This window comes from Gavialis gangeticus, unplaced genomic scaffold, assembly GCF_001723915.1.
Source record: "Gavialis gangeticus isolate Ggan-Ray unplaced genomic scaffold, GavGan_comp1, whole genome shotgun sequence".
NCBI classification, from domain to species: Eukaryota; Metazoa; Chordata; order Crocodylia; family Gavialidae; genus Gavialis; species Gavialis gangeticus.
In genome coordinates, this window is record NW_017729024.1 from 12,500,847 (window position 1) to 12,526,932 (window position 26,086).

The following is a 26,086-nucleotide window of genomic DNA, read 5'->3' on the forward strand; positions in this document are numbered from 1 at the left end:
TGGAGTACCTTGCATTTATCAGTATTGAACGTCATCAGGTTTGTGTCCGCCCATTTACTAAGCTTAATGAATCTATCTAAGCTAGATTAAAATACCCTGGATACCTGCAAGAAATGCCTGGATGCTTATCTTGCTGGGGTGATCTGACCCCAGCTGATTTCCTGCCCCTTAGGCACAGCGCTGGACCAAATGATCTCAGAGAGCCTGCTATCAAGTCCATCCCCCAGTACCCTGAAATGGAATCCTTCACCAGCCCGCCTATCCTAGAAGAAGGGTGCCATCAAGGAAACCAAGAACAACAAGGCTACTGGACTGGATTGCATGCCTGCTGAAACCTACAAAGCTGGCAGTGAGGAACTGGAACTGAGACTCCACAGATTTATTATTTAAATTTGGAACAACATATTCAGGAGACTTAAGGAATGCTAACATAATGACTATTTTTAAGAAAGGAAATAAGTCTGTATGTGGGAACTATCAAGGTAGCACCCTCCTTTCCACAGCAGGGAAAATCCTCTCCTGCATCCTTCTGAACTGTCTTCTAACTCTTGCTGAGGAAATCCTCCTGGAATTTCAGTGAGGTTTCAGACCAACCCATGGGACAATTGACATGATCTTTGTTGCCCTCTAAGTCTTAGAAAAGTATTGAGCAAAACATAAAAGTCTGTACATGGCCTTCACTGACCTCACTAAGGCTTTTGATGACATCAATTGTGAAGGTCTGTGGAAAGTAATGGTGAGATTTGGATGTCCTGAAAGTACATCAAGCTTATAAGGCTTCTCCATGATCACATGGCTGTGACCACTCCATGCAGTGGATCAGAAACAGACCCATTTGTCCATCTGAACTGGGGTCAAAGCAAGTAAGCATCATTTCTCCAACTCTGTTTTGCTTTTATGTGACGGCAATCCTGGTTCTCATTAAAGACTGCCTTCCTTCCAGAACTGACACTGAATACTGAATGGATACAGGGCTTTTCAACCTGGGTCATTTCCACTCAAAGACCAAAGTACTCAAAACAACCATCCTTGACCTTCAATATGCTGATGACTGCACCATCCTTGGTGCACACTGAGGAAGACCTCCAGACAACACTGGATCTCTTTGGAGAAGCCTACCAAACTTTGGGTGTCTCTCTCAACATCAAGAAGACTCAAGTGCTTTATCAGCCTGCTTTGGACCATGAATGTGACCTCCTCCCCAAATTAGCATGGAGGGAAAGACCCTGGAGGTAGCTAAGCACTTGGCCTTACCTTGGTAGATAGTGAATGTTAATGAGGACAGTGAATGTTAATGAGGATATCCAGCACAGGAGCTGGTACACAAGTGCCTCCTTTGGGAAATTGCTTTTGGGTGTCTTTATTCATTGTGATCTCTGGAAATACACCAAGATCAAGGTCTACAGTGCAGTCATCATCCCCACTCCCCTACGGATGTGAAACACTGGTGACCTATTGTCGTTATCTTAAGAGCCTGGAGAAGTATCACCAATGATGCCTCTGAAAATTCCTCTACATCAAATGGGAAGATCTCCACACAAACACTAGCATCCTTGATGAAGCTAATGTTATCAGCAGGGATTCTGGTTTTTCCATTTCTCATGGCAAAATGGAGAAAACCACAGATTTCCCCTTTTTATCACAGAAAATGTGGATTTCTCCTTTTAGCAGAGAAACCCACGGATTCCCCACTTTTGCAAAGAGCTGTGCAGGCTGGTAAAGGTCCAGCCTGCAAGAGCTGTTTGCAAACATGGCGGGAAAACTCCAGCCCTGCCTGGAGGGGGAGGGGGAGGGGAAAGACTGGAGCCTGAGACTCTCAGTCAGCCACCGCTGGGGGCTCAGCTCAGCCTCACTCTTTGTTCCTGTAGCCTATGCAGTAAGTGGGGCTTGCAGGGGGCTGGGGGCCCCTCTGGCAGGGCTGCGGAGTTGCAGGTCATGGCTGGGTGCACTGACAGTGCTGTGGGGAGCCAGGAACTGGCCCCATCACTGCCTGAGCAGGCAGCAGCAGTGGAGGGAGCTGGCTCCATGCTCCTTCTGCTGCAGCTGCCTGCTGTTGGGGGCAGGGAGCTGAACACTTGGGTCCCTGGCCCCATAACTCTGGCAACTGAGAGCCCCCTCTGAGAGAGCTGGGGGGCAGGGGATGTGGGTGGGAGGCAAGAGGTACAAGTAGGGCAAGGGGGGCTGTTGTGGGGGCAGTGAGGAGCACTGGCAGGGCTGGGGGTGCTTTATGGGTAGTGAGGGTCACCAGCAGGGCTAGGGGGGCCTACAGGGGGCTTTTAATTTTAATAATGGATTTGGGGGTGTTATCAGAGAATTTGCAATTTTTTATCAGAGAAAACCAGGATCCCTGGTTATCAGCATTGAGTAGGTGATCCTCAGTACCAACTTCACTGGACCAGACATTGTGTGCAAATGCCCATCTCTCAGTTCCCAAAACAGTGCTCTATTCCCAGCTGAGTAGTGGCCTGAGATCTTATGGTGGCCAGAGAAAATGCTAAAAGGACACACTGAAGGCATACCTCAAGAAAATGGATGCCAACTTCAAGAGTTGGGAGAAGCTGGCTGCCAAGTAACTGCAATGGTGCCACAGCCTCAACCAAGTGGCATCCTGTTTCAAAATAAAGCAGCCCCTCAAAGCAAGAGAGAAGAGAGAGTGGAGGAAGAAAAGGAGAGAAATCCCGGCCTGTAGCCTACTCTCCTCTGTGGAAAGACCTGAAACTTCTGTGGGAGGATGTGTGGCTCAAGTACTGGACTCTTCAAGACCCAATAAGTCATGGTAGATATCATTCGTAATTCAAGAGATTGATGCCACCACCCCTTCTCCAACAAGAAGGTGTAGAAAAGAGGTAAAGAGAAGGGTGTTCTCACTTAAGTGACTTCAGTTCTGGGAAGTTATTTTAAACCAAGTGTAAATCTATTAGCATTTAGCACACAGAGCAAGACTTCTTTCTCAAAGATTTGCTGAAGGGTAGTATTAGGGAAGCCAATCCCTCTTTCATTTTCTTTCTTTCTAACAATAAGGAAAACTCGTATGTATGTAAATTTTGTATTTGCATCCTGAACCAAGTAAAAATAGGGAAAATTATATAAAGAACTAAATCATTGATTTTAATTAATAATACTACTTCTGGTGACACTTAAAGCTCTTTCCCCACCCATGACATTCATTATAAATGGCTCTGAAATGCAGAACTATTATTTAAGGTCACTTTTCTGACATTTCTTTATTTTATATTTGTTAAATTGTCCTGTGTTTAGGAAAATTGTTCCCTGTTGCTGTGTTTTACTACAGGCACATTTGCTTTTAATTATAGCTCTGGTCTCTATCTGTTCTTCCTGTGGAGATTTCAGCTACAATATGGAAAAGGACAGGTTTCCATATGCAAACTGCTAAACATTCAATGGGGTTCATATTCACAGTCTCCACCAGAAAAGGGCAGGAAGAAAAAAGAGGAGCTATCTAGCCACTAGGCTCTCATTGCCTTTTTTTCCCCAACACTGCATGCTGCCTCTCTGCTTTTGCTATTTGCATATTCTGCCTCACCTGTTAAGTTCGTTGTTGGTTGTATTATTATATATGCTGGGAGAAGCATGTGCTGCAACCCTCCCACCTTTATGGTTAATATCAGGATTCTGACTAAGCTGCCCTAACTGCCACTTTTAAAGCTGCTTTAAAAACTCATTTGATAAAGCTATGTCCATTTTCTGAAGGGCATCAAAACTGTGCCAGTGAAATGATTTTTTTTAAATGTCTGGTTTTTTTAATGTAGACTGGGCCCATATTTGGGCTGTATCTCAGGAGGGGATCAATCTCCCAAAATGCAGTTGATTCTTGTACCAAGAACAGCCTGCATCTCCATACTTCCTGTAATGAAAGAGGGGAAAAAACTGACAGCTTGTAGGATAATACTATAGATAAGATTCAACAAACAAGCTATTTTTTGCTATCGATTGAGGAGCACACAAATACAGGAAAATAATATGACTGGATATACTTGATTATAAATAATATGTCAGTTTATATGCCGTACCCTAGCTGCTGGCAAATTTCCAGCACTGGAGTCCACATCACATATTTTGATCATATTTTCTCTGTTTTACTCTGGCACACCAAATGAAGGGCTCTTCTAAAGAAGGGTTTGTTTTGTTCTGAATGAAGATTTATAATGGTACTGCAACCCAGATTAAGCCAGTCTGGCAGCATCCAATTTTGTTCTATTCACTATAAACCACAAGTTAGCAGAGTTTGTCAGTCAATTTTGCTATTCAGTCAGTACAGTGTCCCCATCCTGCAGCTATGCCATGAACTCCTGGCCCAGCACAGAGCACAGTAAGGTCACTGTGGTTTTGCCTCGGTAGAGAGATTTGCCCATAGCGCTCCTTGTAAGATCAGGGCCAGACAGGAATCAGTGACATAGTGTAAGGTGTAACCTCTAGCCATAAGGATCTCATATTGCAACTTTTCAAAACTAAGAATTTTAATTTGTTTGCATCTAACACTGACTAGGTGTTTCATCCTTCAAAAACAAAACCTTTTTTTCCTCATTTGTATTCTTCAAAATTCCATTACTATACTAAGCTAATATTTCTCCTTCTACATGTTCTGAGGGTACAACCCACTTATTTATGCCTTTTTCTGATGTATTAACATTTGCTTAATATTAATAGAAAATGTTTGGGTAAATATAAAAAGCACTCTAAAAACAATAAAGTTTTTCTTCATTGAAAGCATATGTTAGTAATGAAGGAATAAATAAAATATAATTAAACAAATCAACTTTAACAGTAAAACATTTTTACATAAGCCTGAGCAGCAGCTCAAACATTATGGATTGGAGGAAATAATACATAAGCATAACAGGCTAGATTCTGTTAATTGATGCTGAGGGGGAACATAGTGTACATTTTGGCCTAGAAATTATTTGTCAAATATTACATCTTTTTTGATCCGTGCAAAACATGTACATACACACACACCCACGCACACACTTTTCAGCATTTGTTTAGTGAAATAAGTGTATTCATTTATGTATTGTACATAGCGGGACATGGGCATGATGCCGTATCTGTGAACAACAAGAAATCAGCTAATGAAAATGAAAGCCCTCTTTTCTAATACTGTTGCAACAGTAGAGGTATGGCATTTGGCTGCAGGTCAACTAAGTCATGTCTTCATTATTTCTCTGTTGATCTCAGGTTGCTATTAAGAAAATAAGCCCTCTCCACTCTTTTCTGCTAGGATACTCCTGAGCTGTTTACACTGCCCTAATGGCAGTGGGACAAATCTCAGTTTAAAAAGTGGTGAGGAAACCGAGACAGAGAAATGTGCACAGGGTTTATGTTTGTTTAGATTTGTGTTTTTCTCATGTTACTATATACAGAGTGATGATATTTTAGAATCCTGTGCAAAGACTATGTAATGAACGTCCAACTCTGAGGACCTTTACTACACTTACTGCACTAGCAACAACTGGGGCCGATTGACTCGACAAATTATTGAGCTAATCCAATATGTAGGAATGACAGGGGCTGCAGTCATAGGAATAGAACTCAGTTTAGGCTGGAAAGAGGTGGTAAGGAAGCTTGTTATCTCACCACTGGAGTCAAGGTCAAATAAACCTTCGGTGGGGAAGTTACATGATTGCCTAACAGTGATTTTCTTGACTTCGTTCAGGCTGAACCTGGAGCACACATCAACTTTTCCATTGTGTGTTACAGCTCTATTAATGAAATGTTAAAAGATGATGGATCTTATTTTTCAGCTTTTCCATACTTGGCACTATTTGTATGCATGTATTTCTCAACACTAGCACCTTTTACACACTTTGCATAGCATCATATAGTCCCATATATACACACAATCTCCCCAAACTAATCAGTGATTCATTCTTGCTTCTTGATACTTCCTTGATACAAGAATAAGTAATACTAGAATTCCCTGAACCCCACCTTTCTGTCTTAGAGATGATGTTCAACCACACCTGGTTTAACAACGAGAGTATTTGGGAGTGGGGACTGTCTTTTTTTTTAATTCTACTGCTCCAGCTACGTATTATCAATCAAACAAATAAGTAAGGATAATATCCTTACAGCACAAGGATAACTATCATTAGGTTACTATCGAAAAAGGTGCGTCTTGAGGAACCAGACCTTCAGTGGACAGCTGCACCACTTGTTATGTCCAAAATTCACCTTTGACTTCTTGTCAGGTGAAGATAGACACTCCCTTTGTTTCACTTCTGAAGATACTGCTGAAAATTACTCTTTTGGGAGCTTTCCAAAGTATGGAGAGTAGGGAGAAAAAGGAGTTTTGTTTTAGTTAAACCTCATTCAGATTCAGTAAGCAAAGAGATACTGCAGGAGGTACAGACCTATGACAGAGAAAGAACCTAAGAGCAGAAATGAGTAGTTCTTGTGAAGACTGTAACAAGAAAAGACAGGTAGAACAAGAATCAAGAAGGGGCACTGCATGTGTACTTGCTATGTTAGCAGAAAGATGAGTATGATTAGCAATGGTTAGGACTTTGCTCATCAAATTTTTGTGGTTGTTAGAAATTATCAAATTTTGAAAAGTTTCTGAGAAATAATCAGATTCAACATGTCTATTAATTCAGAAGTATTTACATAAAATTCCATTGAAATGGTGAAAACAGGATTTTTAATTTTTTTCAGAATGAATAGTTCCATTTTCCAATTTAAAATAACTTTGTTTTGTAATTTTAATTATTTATACTAAAAGTTAAAAGATTGAAATAATAATGAATATTTTAATTGCCTTAAATATTTCACTTTTTAAAAAGAATACTGATACAGGTTTTTTTTAATTTCCTCTTTTGATCAAATTTCAGGATGTGAAAGTATTTCAAAATTGCAAACTCTCACAGGAAAATAAAACTATTCCTAACAAATTCTACTTATACTGAAAAATACGGATTTAATTTCTATGTATTCCTGCTGTATTAGAACAGCCAAAGTCTCATTTATAAGTCTTCTTGGGATAACAGAAATGTAACAAAGAAATTATTGCAATTTTGATTTATATAGCAACTCTTAGCTAAGTATCTCAAAGCACTTTTTAGATAATTAAGTATCATATATTGTTCTTAAAGTTCAGTAATGAAACCTGCTACAATGTGAGTATTAAATAAACTATTCTTTGCATCTCAGATGCATAGGTTAAAGGCCTCACACACCTATTGTGTTAACTTTTTGCCAATTTCAACGTAAGTGGAAATTACAGGTTACCATTTGCATTGTTGGTTCTTACTCAAATTCTGTGCTTTGGGACCTGAGACTGACACATAACAATTCTTTTTTCATTTTTTCATTTTTACCAAGGCATTTGAGATCAACTGAAATGCTTGAGCTGAGGCTGAAGTGAATAGAATTATTAATGTAAGTGCTCATCAGTAAGTATTGCATATGTATGTCTATAAACTCTTAGCAAAAACCAAACCAGAATCATGATTCTTACTGAGGAAATGTGTGTACACTTAGTATTGTGGGTGCTTCTACTTATTCTTTTAAGGTTTCCATGCAAATACCCTTAACTCCATTGTGGCAAAGTGGGAACTCCCTGACTTGCCACAGTGCTAATCTCCCACCTGCCTCTGGACATGCTGCCTGCCTCTCTCTCCTGCCTTGCCTTGATGTTCAAAATTTAAGGTCTTAATTAGGCAGGAGGCTGCCCTTCAGATGCCCTGTTCTCCTGGGTCTATGTATGCAGCTCCAACCACACTTATACTGCATCCCAAGCCTTGCAGATGTTCCTTACAGTTTAGCTCTGCTCCAGCTTGAGGCTGGGTTCAACTCATCCCAGTGTTAGGCATCTCGTTTTCTACTCTGTTATGGGCCACACTTATACCACCTCCCTGTCACTGAGGCCTCTCTCACTCCACTGCCTCTCACATGGTCTCTCTCATACTGCCCCTTTGTGGGGCCACTCTCATACCACCCCTCCTTTTCCTGGGGCCACACTCACCATGCCCTCACCCAGAGGGTCCTGAGGCTTGTTTCCCTGCACTCCCCGGCCACCAAGCGCGCAGCCTCTTGGGCCTCTCCCGTGACCCTCATCCAAGCGAGCGCTGGGCGGTTAGAACCCTGGAGTGACTCTGCCTCTAGTCCCTCACCGGGTCGCTCACCCAGCTGCTCTGAATCAGAGGCTCCTGACTCGACCCACTGTTCACTCACAGCTCTTCCTCAGTTGCCCCACCCAGCATCATCCATTCATAACTATAATGTTCTAATAAGATAGAAGAGTTTCAGAATCATGGATGACACAGGTGACCATAGGCACATTGTTTTATATCAGCTAGAAAGTACATGAAATTACCTGCTACTGCATGATTGTAGCAGAGCCTTGGATAAAGGTAATATTGAACATCTATTCCATGCACTGGTGACTTGAAAAATTTGACCTGATTTGCATTTTCTATGGAACTAATTTAAAATAATCTAGTCTTGATATTAAAGGATATTACTCTAATTAAAACAATATTTGTTACTTTATCAAATCACATTTCATTGTTGATCTGAAGTAAAATTTTAAAATGGGTTAGAAGCATAAGTTCCACTGAACTATGCTTCTGTCTCCTTTCAGAATATCTGAAAATCCCCACCATGCCCTGTAATCTCAACCAGTGTTATACATTAGCTCTTCTCAGTACTAACTCCAATGGACTAAGTAGTGGCTATTTTAAGAAAGAAATTCAGAGTATTTGGTGCTAGAAAACCTCTTGTTCAAATTTATCAGAACTGACTGATTAATAATCCTACAATTTTTGGTTTTCGCTCTGCAAGCAAATGGGATATGTGCATGAATGGCTTCACTGGGACCCAATGATAGGGGGTCTGTAGCTTTGCACTGACTTACATAATTAGACCCAATAAGGACTTCATGGAATTACTAGTGCATTTTCCTATCAGCAGAACAGCGTTAAACATTGTTTAGGGGCTTTTTTAGTAAATACTGGTTGTGAGCTAGTAGCTGCCTGACTCAAGATGCCTTCACCTGGGATGTAGTGTGAATTGTACTTGACAAACTGTTTCTGGATAATTTTCTTTTCCAGTTAAAATACTGAACAGAGCTTCCTATTTAAAATGACTGATTTGTTTCCATTCCCAAATCACTTGGCAGTTTATGGTTTTATAACTGTACCTGTTGTGGTTTCCAAAATGACAGCAGCTGGCAGCCTGTAAAATCCTGTGTGATGTAAATGCTCTCAAAATACATACTTAGCAAATAGGTCTGTCTTTATTCCTTATAATAACTACTGATGTAATTGAGATGAAGCTCATGAGAGTCAAGTACCAAAATCATGATTAGTATGTATTATCCTCCCTTTCTCCATTTCAGTGTAACATTTTCTGCATTAAACATTTTGACTGCTGTGTCAAAGTATTTTCTACTCATCTCAAGCTGATGTTGGCTTTGAGTATGACTATAAACTGCTCCTGACTGGAGGGCTTGGTCACAATGTAGGGAGGAGGGCTACTCATGGAGTGCCTCCTATAAAACACCACAATGTTGCAACTACCAAAATAAGACACATATAGGGCACCTCAAAACCCTAGCCCCCACTGCTTTGTGAGTATCCTTGAGCATTGGGCTGAATACTATGGGATACCATTCTCCAGTGAGACTGAAATGAAACACGAAGACCTTGAAGAATTACCACAGTTTGAAGTTATGGATTTGGACAATGAGCCTACATGAGAAGATTTGCAGAAAGCCTTTAAATTGATTCCTGGGAACAAGGTATCCCACAATGACTGCTTGCCTGCTGAAATCTACAAATGTACTGATGATGAATTACTTCAAAAGCTTCATGAAGTTATACTGCTTTGTTGTAAAGAGGAAGCAGTACTGCAAGATTTCAAGCATGCTCAGTTCGTATAATTGTACCAAAACAAGAGGGATAAAAGTGACTGCAAGAGAGATCTCTCTCTGTTGAACATTGTTGGAAAAGTTGTCACTCGTATTATGCTCCCTCAGCTGCAATCTCCAGGTGAAAGAATTTATCCTGAAAGTTAATAAGGTTTTCACTCAGGATGCTTCACCATTGATAGGATATTTTCAGTCAAACAACTGCAAGAGAAGTATAGAGAAAAACAAATACTGTACTTAGCCTTCATCAGTCTGACAAAGGCTTTTCAATTTTCAAGGCTTTTTCAAATCTGAAATGACACCAAATCTCTTGGTGTCATTTCAACATAGCCTTTTTACTGTTCTGAAGAAATTGGGTTGTCCCATCCAAAACTGTTGATCATCATTCTCTTACTACATCAAGGTATGAAGACAACTGTAGTGTACAAAAACAAAGAATCAAGTGTCTTTGATACTAACAAAGGGGTGAAGCAGGCGTGTTTCTTAGCTCCTGTGCTCTTCAACATTTACTTTTTATTTCTGCAAACCAGACTGGATGGAGCTTGGTCAACACTGTAAGGTTTCAAGCAGAAACCAAAGTAAAGGAGCTGGTTCTGAGAGATCTTCTGTTTGTGGATGATGCACCTTGGTTGCTCAGAGTGAATCTTCCCTGCAAAATCTGTACCTTGCAAGAGCTTTGGGTTGGCAATTAGTCTCAAGAAAACTGTGATCATGTACCAAGGGGTGGAAGAACCAGTACCTGACATCACTCTGTAGGGTAAATCTCTTGGTGTCATTGACAGCTTTTGCTACTTGGGTTCTTTGCTCAGCAGGAACTTTGACCTTCAGACTGAACTGACTAGAAATCAGAAAAGAAGCTAAGAATTTGGGGCCATCTCAGAAATGTGTGAGGAATAACAACAAACTATCAACTAAGGTGAAAATGCAAATCCACAAGCCTGGCATGCTGTCACCCCTGCTTTATGGTTCATATACAGGGACTACATATGCCAGGCACATCAGAAGACTGAAAAGTTTCCACATGATATATCTGCAGAAGATCCTGAAAATAAAGGGGGAAGACAAAATGCAAAGCAGAGGTGCTGGAGTGCACAGGGCTGACATACTTACAAACCACTATCAAGAATAGGAGGTTGAGATGGCTTGGCCATGTCAGAAGAAAGGGAGGAGGCCATATCTCAGAGAATATTTTGTACAGTGAGATGCAAGACAGCTCTAGAAAGTGGGGTTGCCCCTTTATGGTAGTACCACAGTGTGTGCAAAAATGATACAATGTCATTCAACATCAATGTAGAAAGCTGGGAGGGAGTGCACAGAATTCTGTCCAATCTGGAGGGAACATCTGGCACTGGGTGCAGCTCAACATGAAGTGGCTTTGATCCAGAGGATGGAAGCAAAGTGAGAAAGAATGAGGCAGTATGCTATAAACTTGGACTCCAACTCAGACGACACATGGATCCATGAAACTTATAACAAGCTGTATCACTTGAATTGGGCGGGTCAGTTACAAGCAGGCTTACCTGTCTAGACTTCTTATACTTCCACCATAGTTTCATAGTTTCTAGGGTCCGAAGGGACCTGAGTAGATCATCAAGTCTGACCCCCTGCCATCGCAGGAAAGAGTACTGGGGTGAAACGACCCCAGCAAGGTGTTCATCTAGTCTCCTCTTAAAGACCCCCAGGGTAGGAGCCAGCACCACTTATCTTGGAAGTTGGTTCCAGATCCTAGCCTACCTGACTGTGAAGTAGCGCCTCCTGATATCTAGCCTAAATCTACCCTCTGCCAGTTTGTGACCGTTATTCCTGGTCACTCCTGGCAGTGCTCAGGGGAACAGGGACTCCCCCAATGCCTGCTGGTCCCCTCTGACTAGTTTGTAAATGGCCACTAGATCCCCCCTCAGCCTTCTCTTGTGGAGGCTGAACAGGTTCAGGTCCCGTAGCCTCTCCTTGTAGGGTCTGCCCTGCTGCCCCCTGATCATGTGAGTGGCCGTCCTCTGGACCCTCTCCATGTTGTCCACATCCCTCTTGAAGTGCGGCGCCCAGAACTGGACGCAGTACTCCAGCTGCGGCCTGACCAGTGTCGCATAGAGGGGGAGGATCACCTCCTTGGACCTGCTTGAGATGCATCTGTGGATGCATGACAAGGTACGGTTGGCCTTCCTGACTGCATCCCCACACTGCTGGCCCATGTTCATCTTGGAGTCAATGATGACTCCAAGATCCTTTTCTGCCTTTGTACTGACAAGAAGGGAGTTCCCCAACCTATAGGTATGGTGCCGGTTTTTCCTCCCCAGGAGCATCATTTTGTACTTGTCGGTGTTGAATCCCATCCTATTCTCATCCACCCACCCCTGTAACCTGTCTAACTCCGATTACAGCCTATTCTCCACTTCTAGCATGAACCAAAAGATCAATAGTTGTCTATAAATAAATGCTAATGTACTGTGTTCACTAGGTTTTTATAATTTAGGAGACACTTAACAAAAATGTGTCAATAGATTTGACCTCCCAAATGTTTCATTCACTTGGAGAATTGTACAACGACACTGATAAAGTTTAAAAACAAAGCATTCATGCACTGGCAGTATTTGTACAAAACTGTTCACCCAGTGCAGGTGGTGATCTTATGGTAAAAAGGTTTAGGTAAATTCTGCAAACTTAGCTCCACTGACTTCAATGGAGTATTTGGCACCTTAAGGCAAGTGTTTTATATCTATGCCCCCTGCATATAAAAGAGGTGAAAAATGTCCCTTTTGCAGCTCATGTATGTTTTGGTGGCCTGAGAGAGGCATCTAGGGGATGACAAGCATGAGAAGAAGGTCTGAGCTCAACTTTGTTACGAAGTTGTTGATTTGATAAAGAAAATATGTATGGACAGAAAGAGAAGTGGATCCAGAGTCAGTGTAGTACAACTGCATGCCCTTTCAGATGACACTGTGGGAACAACAGCTGGATACATTTTTAAGCCCTTGCATTAGCTAAGAATCCCACCCCCCACCTCTTCTCTGTACTAAAAAGAATGCCCTCTTTCATTCCCCCCCACAATTTTCCTACCGTTGCCAGTGTCCCCACTGTCTCCACCTGTTGCAAAGGTGGGGGAAGCACCTGTTCCACTCTAGCTGGGCTGCATGAGGAACCTGGTGTAGCCTGGGACAGAGACAGCAGAGAGAGTGGATGGCTTCCCCCTCTCTTCCCACTCCCACTGTGTGTTCCCTTGCCAGCCCAGAAGCAAGCTCAGGGGGAGGAAAAATCCACACAGCACCACCTCTGCCCTACCCTTGCCTGACTTCCCACACAGACTGGCTGGGGCAGGGCAGGGGTAGCTCTGGAACTCCCCAACCCCTGGGGCAACCAGAGACAGTGGCAGTGGTAGGCAGCAAAAGGGATTAATGGGAAGGATGGGAAGGGAAGCTGACTCTGAGCACAGAGGGGAAGGAAAGAGGAGCAGAGGGGGAGTGTGTGGAGGTTCTTACATGATTTGGGGACTTTAAAAGTTCCCAGCTGCTACTCCTGTGGCATGATCTGCCAATCTTACTTGGGTGGAGACAATCTGGGAACAGGGGTAGAGCCACATCTGCAGCACCAGTCACTGCTCCTGCACTCCTATTTACAAAATACTAGACCCAACCAAGGACCGAAGGAATTTAGTGTCTCAGCTTGGGTCAAATGCATCTATTTACAGCTGTGTGAGCAATGGTTGAAAGAGGTGGGCATGCTGAGTTTATGTAAGGAGCTACTGAGGGAAAACATGATTACTGCGGACTAAGACTTAAAAAGGAACACTATAAAGAGACTCAACTATCCTAAAGATGGCAAATTAATATCAGGGATTCCACAACAACACTCCAACCCTACTTATCAGGAAATACTTGGACATGTCAGCTAAGACCATTGGAACTCACTGATACAGGAAATATTTGAAGTTCTTTATCAGGTTTCCGAAAGGAATTAGAGAATTATTGGTGCACTACAGATATAATAGTCCCCGCATACATAAATTTTGAAAGAAATATTAAGAACTTCATGCTTCAGGGCTTCAGCCTGTTAGCTGTTAAACCTTCCCTCTATCTCCTGACACTCTTCTGCATCTCATTTCTGTTTCAAAATAGATATGATATTGTTTTTACTTATACCACAGTGAAGGCCAGTGCATGACTAGTCATGAGAGCATAGACTTTTTTTTACATTTTCATGCGGAGGGAACACAGTGGAGTGTACAGTACAACACTGTACATATAATGCACATAAATCAGATCAGTAGAAACAACTGTTTTGCTATCATAGAAAATAATGTAAATTTTACCCTGTCAGGAGTTAAACGTGACCAAACATAAAAAGCCACTTTCAATGTTATTTAATACCTATCACCATTTTAAATGGAGTGTTATTTTACATACATTTCTTATCATATGGGTCTACAATCCATGTCTACAATCCATATTTTTTTCATGTGATCACTCTAAGTCCTTAGGCCATTAATCAATACCATGACATTCTTATCAAGGGCAGCAGATGTCATCCATTTCCCACTTTTAGGGACTTGAGTGTCTGAAGGAATAACAACTTAAAAACAGAGCTAAGATACAGGCTATGCTGCATTTTCTTTTAAGGTAATCTTCCAACTCTTATGTAAAATGAACTTCTTTGTAACCAAGCACATTTTATTTCTGTGAATGAGACTGGAGTTGTTATATTATTTCTGTGAATGAGGCTTTGGTTTTAGAAAGGTCATCATTATTTTTTCCACTTCTACACCTTGTTTAAAATAAGCAAATTAAATGACATATTCATCCCATTCTTTGCCCTGTTTTGGCTTTGTGAGATTTTATCTAAAGCAATAAGACCACTTTTAAAAATAATTTTTGAGACTGAAGAGTGCCATATTTATGAAAAACCATCTCAGATATACCCCCATTAAACCTGGTTAAGCCAGAGTTGTTGTTAAAGTCATTTTAGGCTTAGCATATTATCCAGGAGATCCTTCAGACTTACTGGCTTGGTGGCCTACGGGGTATTCAAAAATACCAAATATCCGAACTCCCTGTCACTGTTGCGGTAACATTCAGAAAGAGTTCTTTATGTTCAATATGGAGCAAACATATTTAAATAGTTCAGCTCTATCTACAAACTGGGCTTTCAGATTGGGTTTCTTCTTGTTTTTTGAGGGAACATTGACTATCTACCTCAAAACAGTGACAATGAAATAGTGTTTCACTGCATGCTGGAATGCCACCATTACACAAACTGGCTGCAATGAACAGCAGAGGTCCAATTCTGCTATACACCGGGCCCCTTGTGCCCACTGCAAAGGAAGTGTGGCACCATAAAAGAACAATACCCAACTGAAATGCAAAGTTGATCACTGTAATTCTAAAGCACTTGGTCTCTAAATGCCAATATACCAAAATAAAACAAAATAAGGGTGGGCTGAAAGCCAATATCAACTTAGAAGCCTTGCTGAAGTCTACTTGCTTTAAAAATAAAGTTTTTTTTTAAGATCCCTCAATTATTAAGAATGGCTGTGCATTCTAAGCACTGTGAATTTTGCCATGTTGCAATTTGAATGGAACATAGTGAGCAGTCAGCATCTTTCTCTTGTGCAGAAGGTAGATGTGTTTTTGTTTTGGATCCTATTTTGGTCTCCTTCTCCCCACCTCTCCCAAACAAAAAGCAAACCAAACCCAAGAGTCTAGTAACCCCTGGACAGCGTTATCATTTATTAGCTAGGAAATGACATTTTTACTATAGACACTGTACCAAAGTGGCTTATACCAAAATGGAATAACTAGTACATCCTGGTAGTATTCTAAAAAGCAGCTGTGTGCAATAAGCATGCAATTATGGCACATGGTGAGCAAGCATGCAGGGCGGGTATGTTATTTCACAATAACTTCATATCCTAAAATAGCTAAGATCATAGCCTGGCTTTTAAAAAAGAAGAAAACCAAAACCTTTTTGCCTTTATACCACCCCCCTTCTTTTTTAGTCTTACAAGGAAGTGTTGTTTTAATTAAGTTAGTTTACTCAGGTTAAATATAGTCCTGAGCCAGGCAATGTTAGCTTTGTGTTTATGGTAATGCTCACACTGAGAATACTTTAGAGTTCAGAATATTTATCAGCATGCTGAAGATCCACAAATACAGACACTTTCAAAAATACATTTGACACTGGTGGCAATAATTTCACCTTCTGATAAGGAATATTTTTAATAATCTAAAAAAAGAAAAATATATTTTAAAGGTGCAATTGATGCCCTGCTCCCTTCCAGCTAAACTTACTGCCTTCTTTCACAGTGGAATTGCACAAGTTTTGTTCCTGGAGGGAACTCCACAGCCATGAAAATGAGTAACGGGTTTACTCAAAGTTGTGAGACCCTGTCTACATTTAAGAGAAATGTAAAAAAAAAAAAAAAAGAAGAGACAAAAATACACAAAGACCAATCACCAAATAATATTTTCCCAAGAAAAAAAAACTTACAGGTCATTGTAGACAAGGCCATAAATCTGTGCCATGCTCTGATGATAGGCCCCTTTCAGAATAATTAAAAGCAGGATCACAACAAAAGCTGGAAGTCCCCAACTCAAAACGAAGAAAACCAGATAGCGCCGCTCTGTGTGTTCATCATTCATCACCAGGACATACCAGAAGTTAACAGCCTAAGGAATAACACAGAATATTAAATCAATGTGATTTAATAAATAATTAACTATCAATAAAACAAAACAATCAGAAAAGGCAGCATATTATATATTTTTGTATAAGGGTATATATAATATTTTCCAACAAAGATTCGTTCTCATTTTTCCCCCCTTGTGTAATGAGAAGAGGTTTGATTAAAGAAGAGGTAAAGTTACTTTGATAGTTAAACTTGGAATTAGCATGAGAGAGAGGAAGATCCAATTTATTGCAAGAAACATTCCATTTTTGCACTGCAAAATCTGTTTGCTTCTGGGCTTTCATTGTCTCAAAGAGAAGGTTGACGGATAGTTTTAGTAGAGGCCTGATCGCTATTAAAAGTTCTATATACTAATTTTTAGCTGTCTACATCTTTTTCTAAAATACAAAACAAACCCCTTCAACAGTTTGATTGTAATGTAGAAACAGCAGGGTCATATAAACTGCTTTAAGTGAACAGACATTCACTTTTGATTCAGGAAATGCAGCCACATGCCTGCAGTGGCCCAGGCCAGAAACCGGGGGCATTAGAACATACCTCCCTACCTGCCTTCCACTGCCAAAGGGAAAGGACTGAAGCTCCAAGGCTTTTCCCGCATCCCTGCTCAAGTGGAGGGGCCATGGTCAGGCCCCAGGCCCCAGCCCTGGGCTAGCACCTGGAGGCTGGAGGTTTAAATCCTGTCCCTGGCTGGGTCTGCCTGGGCGGGGGAGCAGTGCCTGCCAGGCTTCTGCCCATGTGCTCCCTGCTTGGGGGAGGGGGGGTAGGCAGCCCCTGCCAGGCTGAGGAGGGGATGGGTGGGGGAAAAGGTAGTGGCATTAAATTCATAAAAACCTGAACATGAATAGTCCTTGATCTGAAGCAAGCATGGATTGAACACAGCAATTTACAACCTCAAGCACAACACAACAAGAAACAGCCAAAAATCTTCACCTAAGCTAAGATACAGCCCAGTAAAACACAGTGACAGCACAGAAGAATTAGTATAATTTAAAATGGAATGTAATAAACCAAAAAGAAAAAAGAAAGCCTTGCATAAGTTATATATAATCCTGAGCATCTCCTTACAGCAAGGTATTCAGAAAGTCCTTCTTGGGGAATCAGCAGGTGTTGGAGTGGAGATCCCACAGGCCTCATCTCTACTTGGGTTTTTACAGGCACACTTGTACCCCCTTTCCCCCTTCCATGCTTTGACATTACTATGCTTGTCGCCTATACCAGACAGCACAGCACAGCCCAGGGATGCAAAGCATCCTGGGATGCTTAGGGACTGATTTAACTTGAACAAGAAAGGGGGCTGGGACCAATGTTTTATAAACTGGTTTGACCTAAATCAGTTAAGTCTGATACTACGTTCAGCCAGGTTTATCTTAAACCAGTTTCAGCTGTTTTGTGCACTGAGCTTCTGTTCTGTTACAGGTTTAAATGTGTTCCAGATCACTGAAACAGTTTGTGTGTCATTTCTGTCCCTAGTCATGGTGCTTACAGAAAGATTTCACCTTCCTTTGCACCTTTACAGACACCTTAACTGCATATGGACCCTTTGTGAAAGCAAATGCTTGATCACTCCCTTGCAATGAGTTAAGGTAGCTGGTGAAATGAAATTACATCTCAGCAGAAAAATGTAAGGATTTGAGTGTTATTTGGACTATTGATAAATATCGATGAGAAGGACAAAAGGGGGAATAATTTTAGTAAAAACTTATGAAAAATGCAAATAAATAAAAGTACATATTCATACACATCTCTAAAGTTATTTTACAAGAGTGTTTCAGAAAGTAATGACTTTCAAAATAAAATAATTTTGCATGCAATAATCATTTACTGGACCACATCACTTCTCTACATAGTCATAAATGATGGATACCTTTGACAATCCCTCCAACAGTATTTGCCACTACCATGCAATATCCCACTCATTGCATACGAAATGGTTATATTTAAAAATTTCTGTTACTTTTTGAAACACACTTGTATCTTTTTAAGTTTCCCTCATTATCAAATGGGGGCACACAAAATATATCATATTTGCAATGCATGAGTAGCACTTTGTAGCCCTACAAAACAGTGCAATTGGGATGTACAGGGGTTCCAGCACTCTGGCTAGAGAGCTACAAAGTTTCCTCAAAGGAGAGCCCTCCAGCCAAGGGGCAATAGGAGGCTGCTTCCTGGGTCCCCTGTCCCCAGGGAGCTGAGTCACTAGCAACCTGTCATTCCCTTGCCAGGGAAAGAAGCAGGCTGTCAATGACCAGGTGACAGTTGCTGAAAAGCATCTGCTGGCACAGACAAGCCCACTGCTACCTCGGGTGATGGACTGCTCTCCTTCCACCTGCCACTCCTGGTAGTCCTGTTGCTGCTCTCAAAACCTCACCTTTTGCCAGGGCTCTTGCAGTACTGCAGGAATTCTCTCACCTTAACCCTACTGCCCCCATTTCCCACTCCACCAATCATCAGAACTGCTCCTGAAGCCTTTGAAACAGCAGTGGCTGTCACAACAGGGTCCCAGCAGGCCTCCCTGACAGCTTGCTGCTGGGTGCATTATCAGGGAACTTTCCCTCCCTCTAGGGGAAGGAGAGCGGAGAACTGTGGTATGTTGGGGGTCCTGGAGACCCCTTTAACATTACCTGTAATTGTATAGGCATTGTGTGTAGTGTTGCAAAACCAAGAAGCTCCTCTTTGAAAGAGTAAGTATTCTGCAGTGTTTTTTCCATCTTTATAGTGGTACAAACAGCTTGAATGGCTGTATGCTTGTTTTTTTGTAGAGCTCCAAGGGCACTTGTAGCCCTACAAATGTAATGCCTGTCCATGGTCTTAGAGAACAGGCCATCAGCAAGACTATGAATAGGAAGTTAATAAAATTCTGCAGCACTGCTCCCCCATCATTAAAATTACTATAGTTTGAAAGCTTGTCTTGTTTGTTTTTTATAGTTGGTCCAATAAAAGATATCACCCTAAGAAATCCTTGCCTCTCACAATAGTCCAGAAGATATATTCCATCCCCAATCACTTTGTTTAATACATGATTACATACACACAAAATAAAAGGTCCAGCAAATTATTAGGTTTTTTTTAACAAATATCTCTAATGGTACCCATTCATGTTACATATTTAGCAACAAATTTTTTCACTTTCTTCCATCTTATAGAGATTATACTAACCTGCGCTGAGGAAATAATTTATATCGTTATTTCTGGCCTTTTATTTTGTGAACAGATTATCCACCAGTAGATTCCAAAGTTACAAAATACATCAGTTCAGACTTATTTGTGAATTTCATTAACCAAATATTTTGAGTTGCACTTCATTCAAGTGGTAAACTGAATTCTGGAAATAAGTATTCTGGTTGCGCTTTCTGGGATGGATTTGTAAGGATTATGGATTAAGTTCTTGGTATTGTGTTTGTCTGCTGATTTATATAACTAAGTAATGGAAAAAACACTGTATATGATATACACAATCCTCACATTGATGGTTGAATAATAATATTATTAGTCAATGAACAAAACCAGATCACATAAGCTGGCTAATTAAGGAATGTAACAAAAGTTACTAATCATACAGTCAATTGCTGAGCGTTCCTAGAAAAGAAACATTATATGAAAATAGAACTGAATAAGGACTCACTTTGAATCTGAAAGAATATTTGTGAGAGGATTTTTCCATTGCCCCTGAGCTTTCTCAATAACTGTTAATGTCTCACTTTATAAATAATATTAATTACTTATGTCAGAACCTGTCCTTGTCATCTTCTGCAAAGGAAAGAGATTTCTTTTTGTGATGGGGAAGAAACGTAAGAGTAATGGAAAACTGCTCTTCTGTAAAAACTGTCAAACTACACGGCCTTCTTGTCATACCTAAGCCTGGTTCAGTATGAGGACTGCTGACAGGACACCCTTGAACTGATTTATGCTATTAGTTCAGCTTGGAGGTTTATGTTTTGTCAGGGACTATTGGCTCTGTTAATTTTGACTATTAGCATGATTGTTCTCAGTCATGAAATTCAGCTTGTTTTTAAGAAGTCCTGCCGTATGTCCTTGTCCTTGTTTTCTCTATTTATTTAGTCAGCGTTACCTATCTTATCTAATTTATCACAGAGATTATACTGCTCCAGTAGTCCTTGCAGAGCTTTAAGGCAATTTGGTCAGTTTACCATTTCCGGAGCAGCGTCATTTTTATCTTGATAATTACAAGCCTCTTGTCTTCAGTTTCTTTTGATGTTCCAAAATTAAATAAAACAGTAGAGTTAATTTTAGCAAATGTTTTCCTGTTGCTATGCTGTAACAATAATCAGTTCTACCAAGGAATAAGATGTACGGTCCATTTCTCAGCTGTTCAGGTGGAGGAACTAATGCACAAGCTGTGATTGTTCAGAGGTTCAATACAAAACAATTATGCATTAATATAAAATCATAATAAGATAATGTTCATCTTGGTGGGGTTTTTCTTCTGGAATGAAACTACTGATTGTAGCTACCGTTCAAAATGTAATATGTTTTTATGACTACTTTTCTGTTTCTTTTCATAATGGAGCTATACATATGCTTGTAAACAACATTATATAGAAGGCTTCCCCTTTTCCAGTGCATATGCCCATACTATTTAAAAATGGATATTAATGGAAGGGTTTTATTACCAGGGTGTGGCAGGGCACTGTTGGTGCCTGCCACTTTAGGGATGGAACAGGCAGTAGCCAGGTGCTTGAGTACAGTGGCTATTTTGCGACCCAGGATATATAAAGCGTGAAGCAGCAGTTTGCTTCTGGCAGCCGTGAGACAGATATCAGCCAGTGGAGCTGAGGCTCAAAAACAGCTTGGAGGTTTATGGGCTGGGTCTATGGGGATGGAGGAGGCTCCAGGTCCTGGGCATGACCTAAAACTGCACCCTGCCAGGGATGGGTGGCCTAGTGGAACTGTTCATGGTGGAACAGTTCCCCAGAAATGCCAGGCTAGTTACCACCCTCGTGAAAGCCAGGTCAGGGGTGCCTTATAACCTCCAGCCCCTGCACAATCCTATTTGGGGAAAGCCCAGGCCAGTGAAAGGCCTGTGGCTCACAGGATCCAGCACAGTTATAAGGGAAAAAGCAGGCAAACAGCTCAGGCCAGGACCCAGAGAAGGGCCCACCGTGAGGGATGCCCACAGAGCAAAGAGGCTTGGGGTCCCAACTGGCCTGGGATGGGTCCAGGGCCTAAGGGGGAGCCAAAGGTCCCAGGGAGGGGACCACACAAATGGGGGGAAGGGTACAGCCAAGTTTACCTGCATGAAATGCCATCTGCGAGGCTTGGGCTGCAGTGTATAAGTGGAATGGAGCTGCAGAGATCCCCCTAAACACTGGGGTGCAAAAATGGGCAGCCTCTTGCCTAATTAACACCATAATTATGTATCATTAAGGTGTAGCAGGAGAGAGAGGCAGGCAGTTCACCCCGAGATGGGTGGGCAGGCCAACATCAAACTGGCCCCAAGAGGCGACACCTGTTACACAGGGTTACATAAAGTGTTTGGAGCCTATTCAGCAACGATCAATCCTAAATATGGTCCTTACCGGGGCTACAAGTGAATGTACAGGACAGCATTCAGGAGCAAATATAACTAAAAAGAGGAGAAGTACATCATTTCACTCACACTTGTTTACCCTACATTCTGTGGAGTTACTCCAGGTTTGCATTCATTTAAATAGGCTAAGAAACAGGGTCTCATATAATTAATATTTTTCCATGCTTGTTGCTCTTCATTTGAGAGCTGTGCATTACACCATCAGAAACTGGTTTGTAAAAAAGTAAAAGCATATTTCAAATCGGACAGCCTCTTATAGGCTACTTCCAATAACATAACATTTAAACAGGAATACATGCTTTTTCCTTGCAAGTATTTACCTTTCACAGCTCCTGTGCAATGTCTGTTGTACACACAAAGAAAAAATAAGTGACCTGTCATAGACAGGTTTTTAAAACACATGTTGGTCAGTGGTAGTATGTACCAGGAGGGGTAACAATGTGGATTAAAACTTCTGTATGTTTCACAGCCATATAGGGCCATATGGCTGGCTGAATTTATCCAATTGTCAAAAAATGAAGGTGAATTTGGGAACCTACTGGCTCCCTTGCAGTCACGTTGGCCTCAGACTTACAGGAGAATAGGTAATATTGCCATCACTATGTAAAACATTTAAGTTCCCCCCAGCACATTATAGGGAGAAACCAAGACAGGGTTGTACTTTACAGACTAACAGATGCTGGTGCCTACAAAAGCCTCTCTCAGCCACTTTGTCTTACATGTGGCACCCCATAACTTCAGACTAATATGGAGCTAACTAGCTCTCTCTGGAGCACCATAAAAGCTCTAATGGCTGCTAATGAATGCATTGTCAGCATCTCCAGCTGACTAGTCATGATCCCCTTCCAGGTCAGCACTGAAGTGCTAGACTTTACATATATCTTGTCTTTGAAACATGTCTGACTTATTTTCAAATGTTTTGCATGCTGTAGACATACAAATATAGATTCTGGGTCAAATCCACAGTCACTGTAAACTGATGCAGCTCTACTGGATTAGTCTGAATTATTTGGAATAGCATGTTTGGCCTGCCATCCATTACACTCAGCGATTTACAGTTGTTAGTATTTTCATTGGTTAACAGAAAAGCTTGAGGAGATTCTTTGCTAAGCATTTGAATCTATTGGCATCACGTGTCAAAACAGATCTTTTTTTCCAATGTTACTTTTATATTATTATTATTATTATTATAGGAACCCAAACAAAAAATATTGCAAGGATTTTACAATGTGTGACTTCCCACAGGACAACAGATGGACAGAATTAAAAATAAAACAACATAACCCAACAGAACCCCAAACGATTTCTCTCTCCACAGCAACCAAGTGTTTATGGCAATAACTGAGGAGAAAGAACTTAAAAAAATTATCTTGGGGAAAGAAAACTGCTTGTCCCTTTGTAGCACTCATGGGAACATCCAGGATTTCATAAAGAGGGGGTGCAGGAGCAGTGACCTGTGCTTAAGAGATGGAAATGCAGTAGCAGCGGGTGGGTTCTTCAGCTGGCAGGCAGCAGCAATAGTAGTGGTGGCAGCACATCTGCTTCTGCGCTGGCAGAGAACACCAGGGAACAGGGCAGGGAGGAGGGACTCCCCTACTGCTGCTGCTGTCTGCAGCTGAGCCCAGTTCCACATGGAGCCTGTCTGGAGTAGGCAGAAGTGGCTCCAGAGCCTAACCCTCTGGACCTCCAGGGCAGCCAGGGACAGCAGCAGCAGTGGATGGTGGATGGGGAGGAGAGGGAAAGGACAGCAGTTCCCACTGAGCACAGTGGGGATGGGAGAGGGAATTCTTATTTGCTTTGGAGACTTACAGAAAAGTCTCTGGCTTCTGCTCCCGTGGAGTCACACTGAAAGGGTGGTATGACCGTGGCACTGCACTCTTGTAGATCCGCCCCTGGATACACCTGACTTTCCCATTGGGCACAGTAAAACTTCATAGGTCAAATACATTCAAGCACACTTCAACACAGGGGGGTAGAGTTTTCATCTGTGGCTGCATCTACCACACATGAAAACTCTCACATTTGTACAAAAATGCTGTTTATATGCACGTTGGACAAACAGGATGAGGGGCTCCATATGTAAACAACTTTGTACCCCCTTAGTATGAAATGTGAAAACAAATTTCATAGAGTCCCAATTTGGGAGGCTAAGTGAAGTCACATGGGCTGAGCAGCAAGGCAGGCAAGTAAAGCTGAGCTCTGCCCTAACATCTAGTATGTTTTCTGTTTATCCTCCACCCATGTGGCTCAAGTTTCAAAAGTGAGTTTCAGGACTCTAGTTGGGTAGATCCCTTTGAGAATCAAAGGTATTTTTGTGTTATCTTTTATCATGAATTATAAAGCACATAATGAATATCAATGACTTACATTTCATCGCAGTTTTTAAAAAATCCTCCAATGAGCTAAATCTTAGGAATTACATTTACTGCTCTGTCCCTTTAAAGCTGGCTGATGAAGATTTACAAGTCAAGAGGGGCATGGCCTGATAACACAGTAGAGAAGGAGAGAGAGAGATTGACTGATTGTCCTGGAAGCTTATGAAAGAAACTCTTGTAAGAAAAGAGAGATAAAGCCTTAGAAGCAAGATGAAGACCCTGTACAGAGAGCTCCAAGGGCAAAGAAAAGAAAAGTCAAGAGATACAGCAAGGTTTCAACCAGTCAAAGAGTTCTACTGTTTGATTTAGAGTTATTATTTCATGCTATCTATGTGATATAAGATAATCAGTTTTGTTAGATGAATATAATTATTCTACCATGATAGTTAATTTCCTCCTTTTGGAACCCCACAGTAATTCTATGACCCAATGGAAATGTATAATTAAAAAAAAATATGTGGTGGAATTCTATTTCCAATCATTAGACAGGACTGTGCACCAGCTATTAGAGGATTCCTTTCCCTTTTGTTCTTGCAGATTTTATACAGTTAATCCAGGTTTCCTGAAAATAAAAGAAACTTAAACTACATGCAGTCATGTACTTGATAGAGATCATTCAGTGAGGAGTGGGTTAACAAACATCTGTCAAGGATGATCTCAGAAATCTTGATTCTGCCTCCATCCAGGGAATTGGACTAGACGATTTCTTGAGGCGTCTTCTAGCCCCAAATTTCTGTGATTCTATGATATCATGCCCTGCTATAGAAAGACGCACACAAACAGAAGGAGAGTGTATATTGCTATGATGAATTCATGGCAATTTATTTTCACAGTGAAAATTTACCCTAGAGTGTTGTGTGCCAATTTCTCCTTTGGCAGGATTATGAGATATGAAACCCCAGAGGCACACCTAAATACTTAACTTCTGTGCCAGTGGCTGGACTGTTGGCAGTGGTGGTGGCAAAACCGGCAGTGCAGCAACTGCTGTTTTTGCACGCACACCCAACTCTACACCTGGGGCTTGTGCCCTGTTTGCCGCTGCCCTTAGCTATGCTATTGTGAAGCCACAGAATGCTAGAGGTTTAGAGTATTCCCTCTCACATGGGAGAGAAAAGGACTGAAACATCCAAATGTGTGCTTGCTGTCTCGCACAAGAGCAAAAATAAAGCCCATCAGCCTGACTTCTATCCTGGGGAAGATCTTAGAAAAGTTTATTAAAGAGGCCATCCTTAATGCACTGGCTGACGCCAACATCCTAAGGGATAGCCAGCATGGGTTTGTTGCAGGTAGGTCTTGCTTGACCAATCTCATTTCCTTCTATGACAACGGAGAAGAGATTGATGTCATATATCTTGACTTCAAAAAAGCCTTCCATCTGGTATCCCATGATCACCTCTTGGCGAAACTGGCCAATTGTGGCCTTGGGTCCACCACGATCCACTGGCTGGGAAATTGGCTCTGTGGTCAGACCCAGAGGGTAGTAATTGATGGCAGTTACTCATCATGGTGTCCTGTGACCAGTGGGGTCCCCCAAGGCTCTGTCCTTGGACCCATATTGTTCAACATCTTCATTAATGATGTGGACATTGGAGTCAGAAGCA

General features: G+C 41.5%; 1 protein-coding gene across 1 annotated transcript in view; it reads right to left on the reverse strand.

Annotated features, from left to right (window-relative positions):
• ADGRV1 (adhesion G protein-coupled receptor V1) overlaps positions 1–26,086 on the reverse strand; it is a 576,350-nt gene that overhangs the window by 161,381 nt on the left and 388,883 nt on the right. The window contains exon 85 of the mRNA XM_019518182.1: positions 16,364–16,542. Coding sequence (XP_019373727.1) covers positions 16,364–16,542 — 179 coding nt within the window. The remainder of the gene's footprint in view (positions 1–16,363; positions 16,543–26,086) is intronic.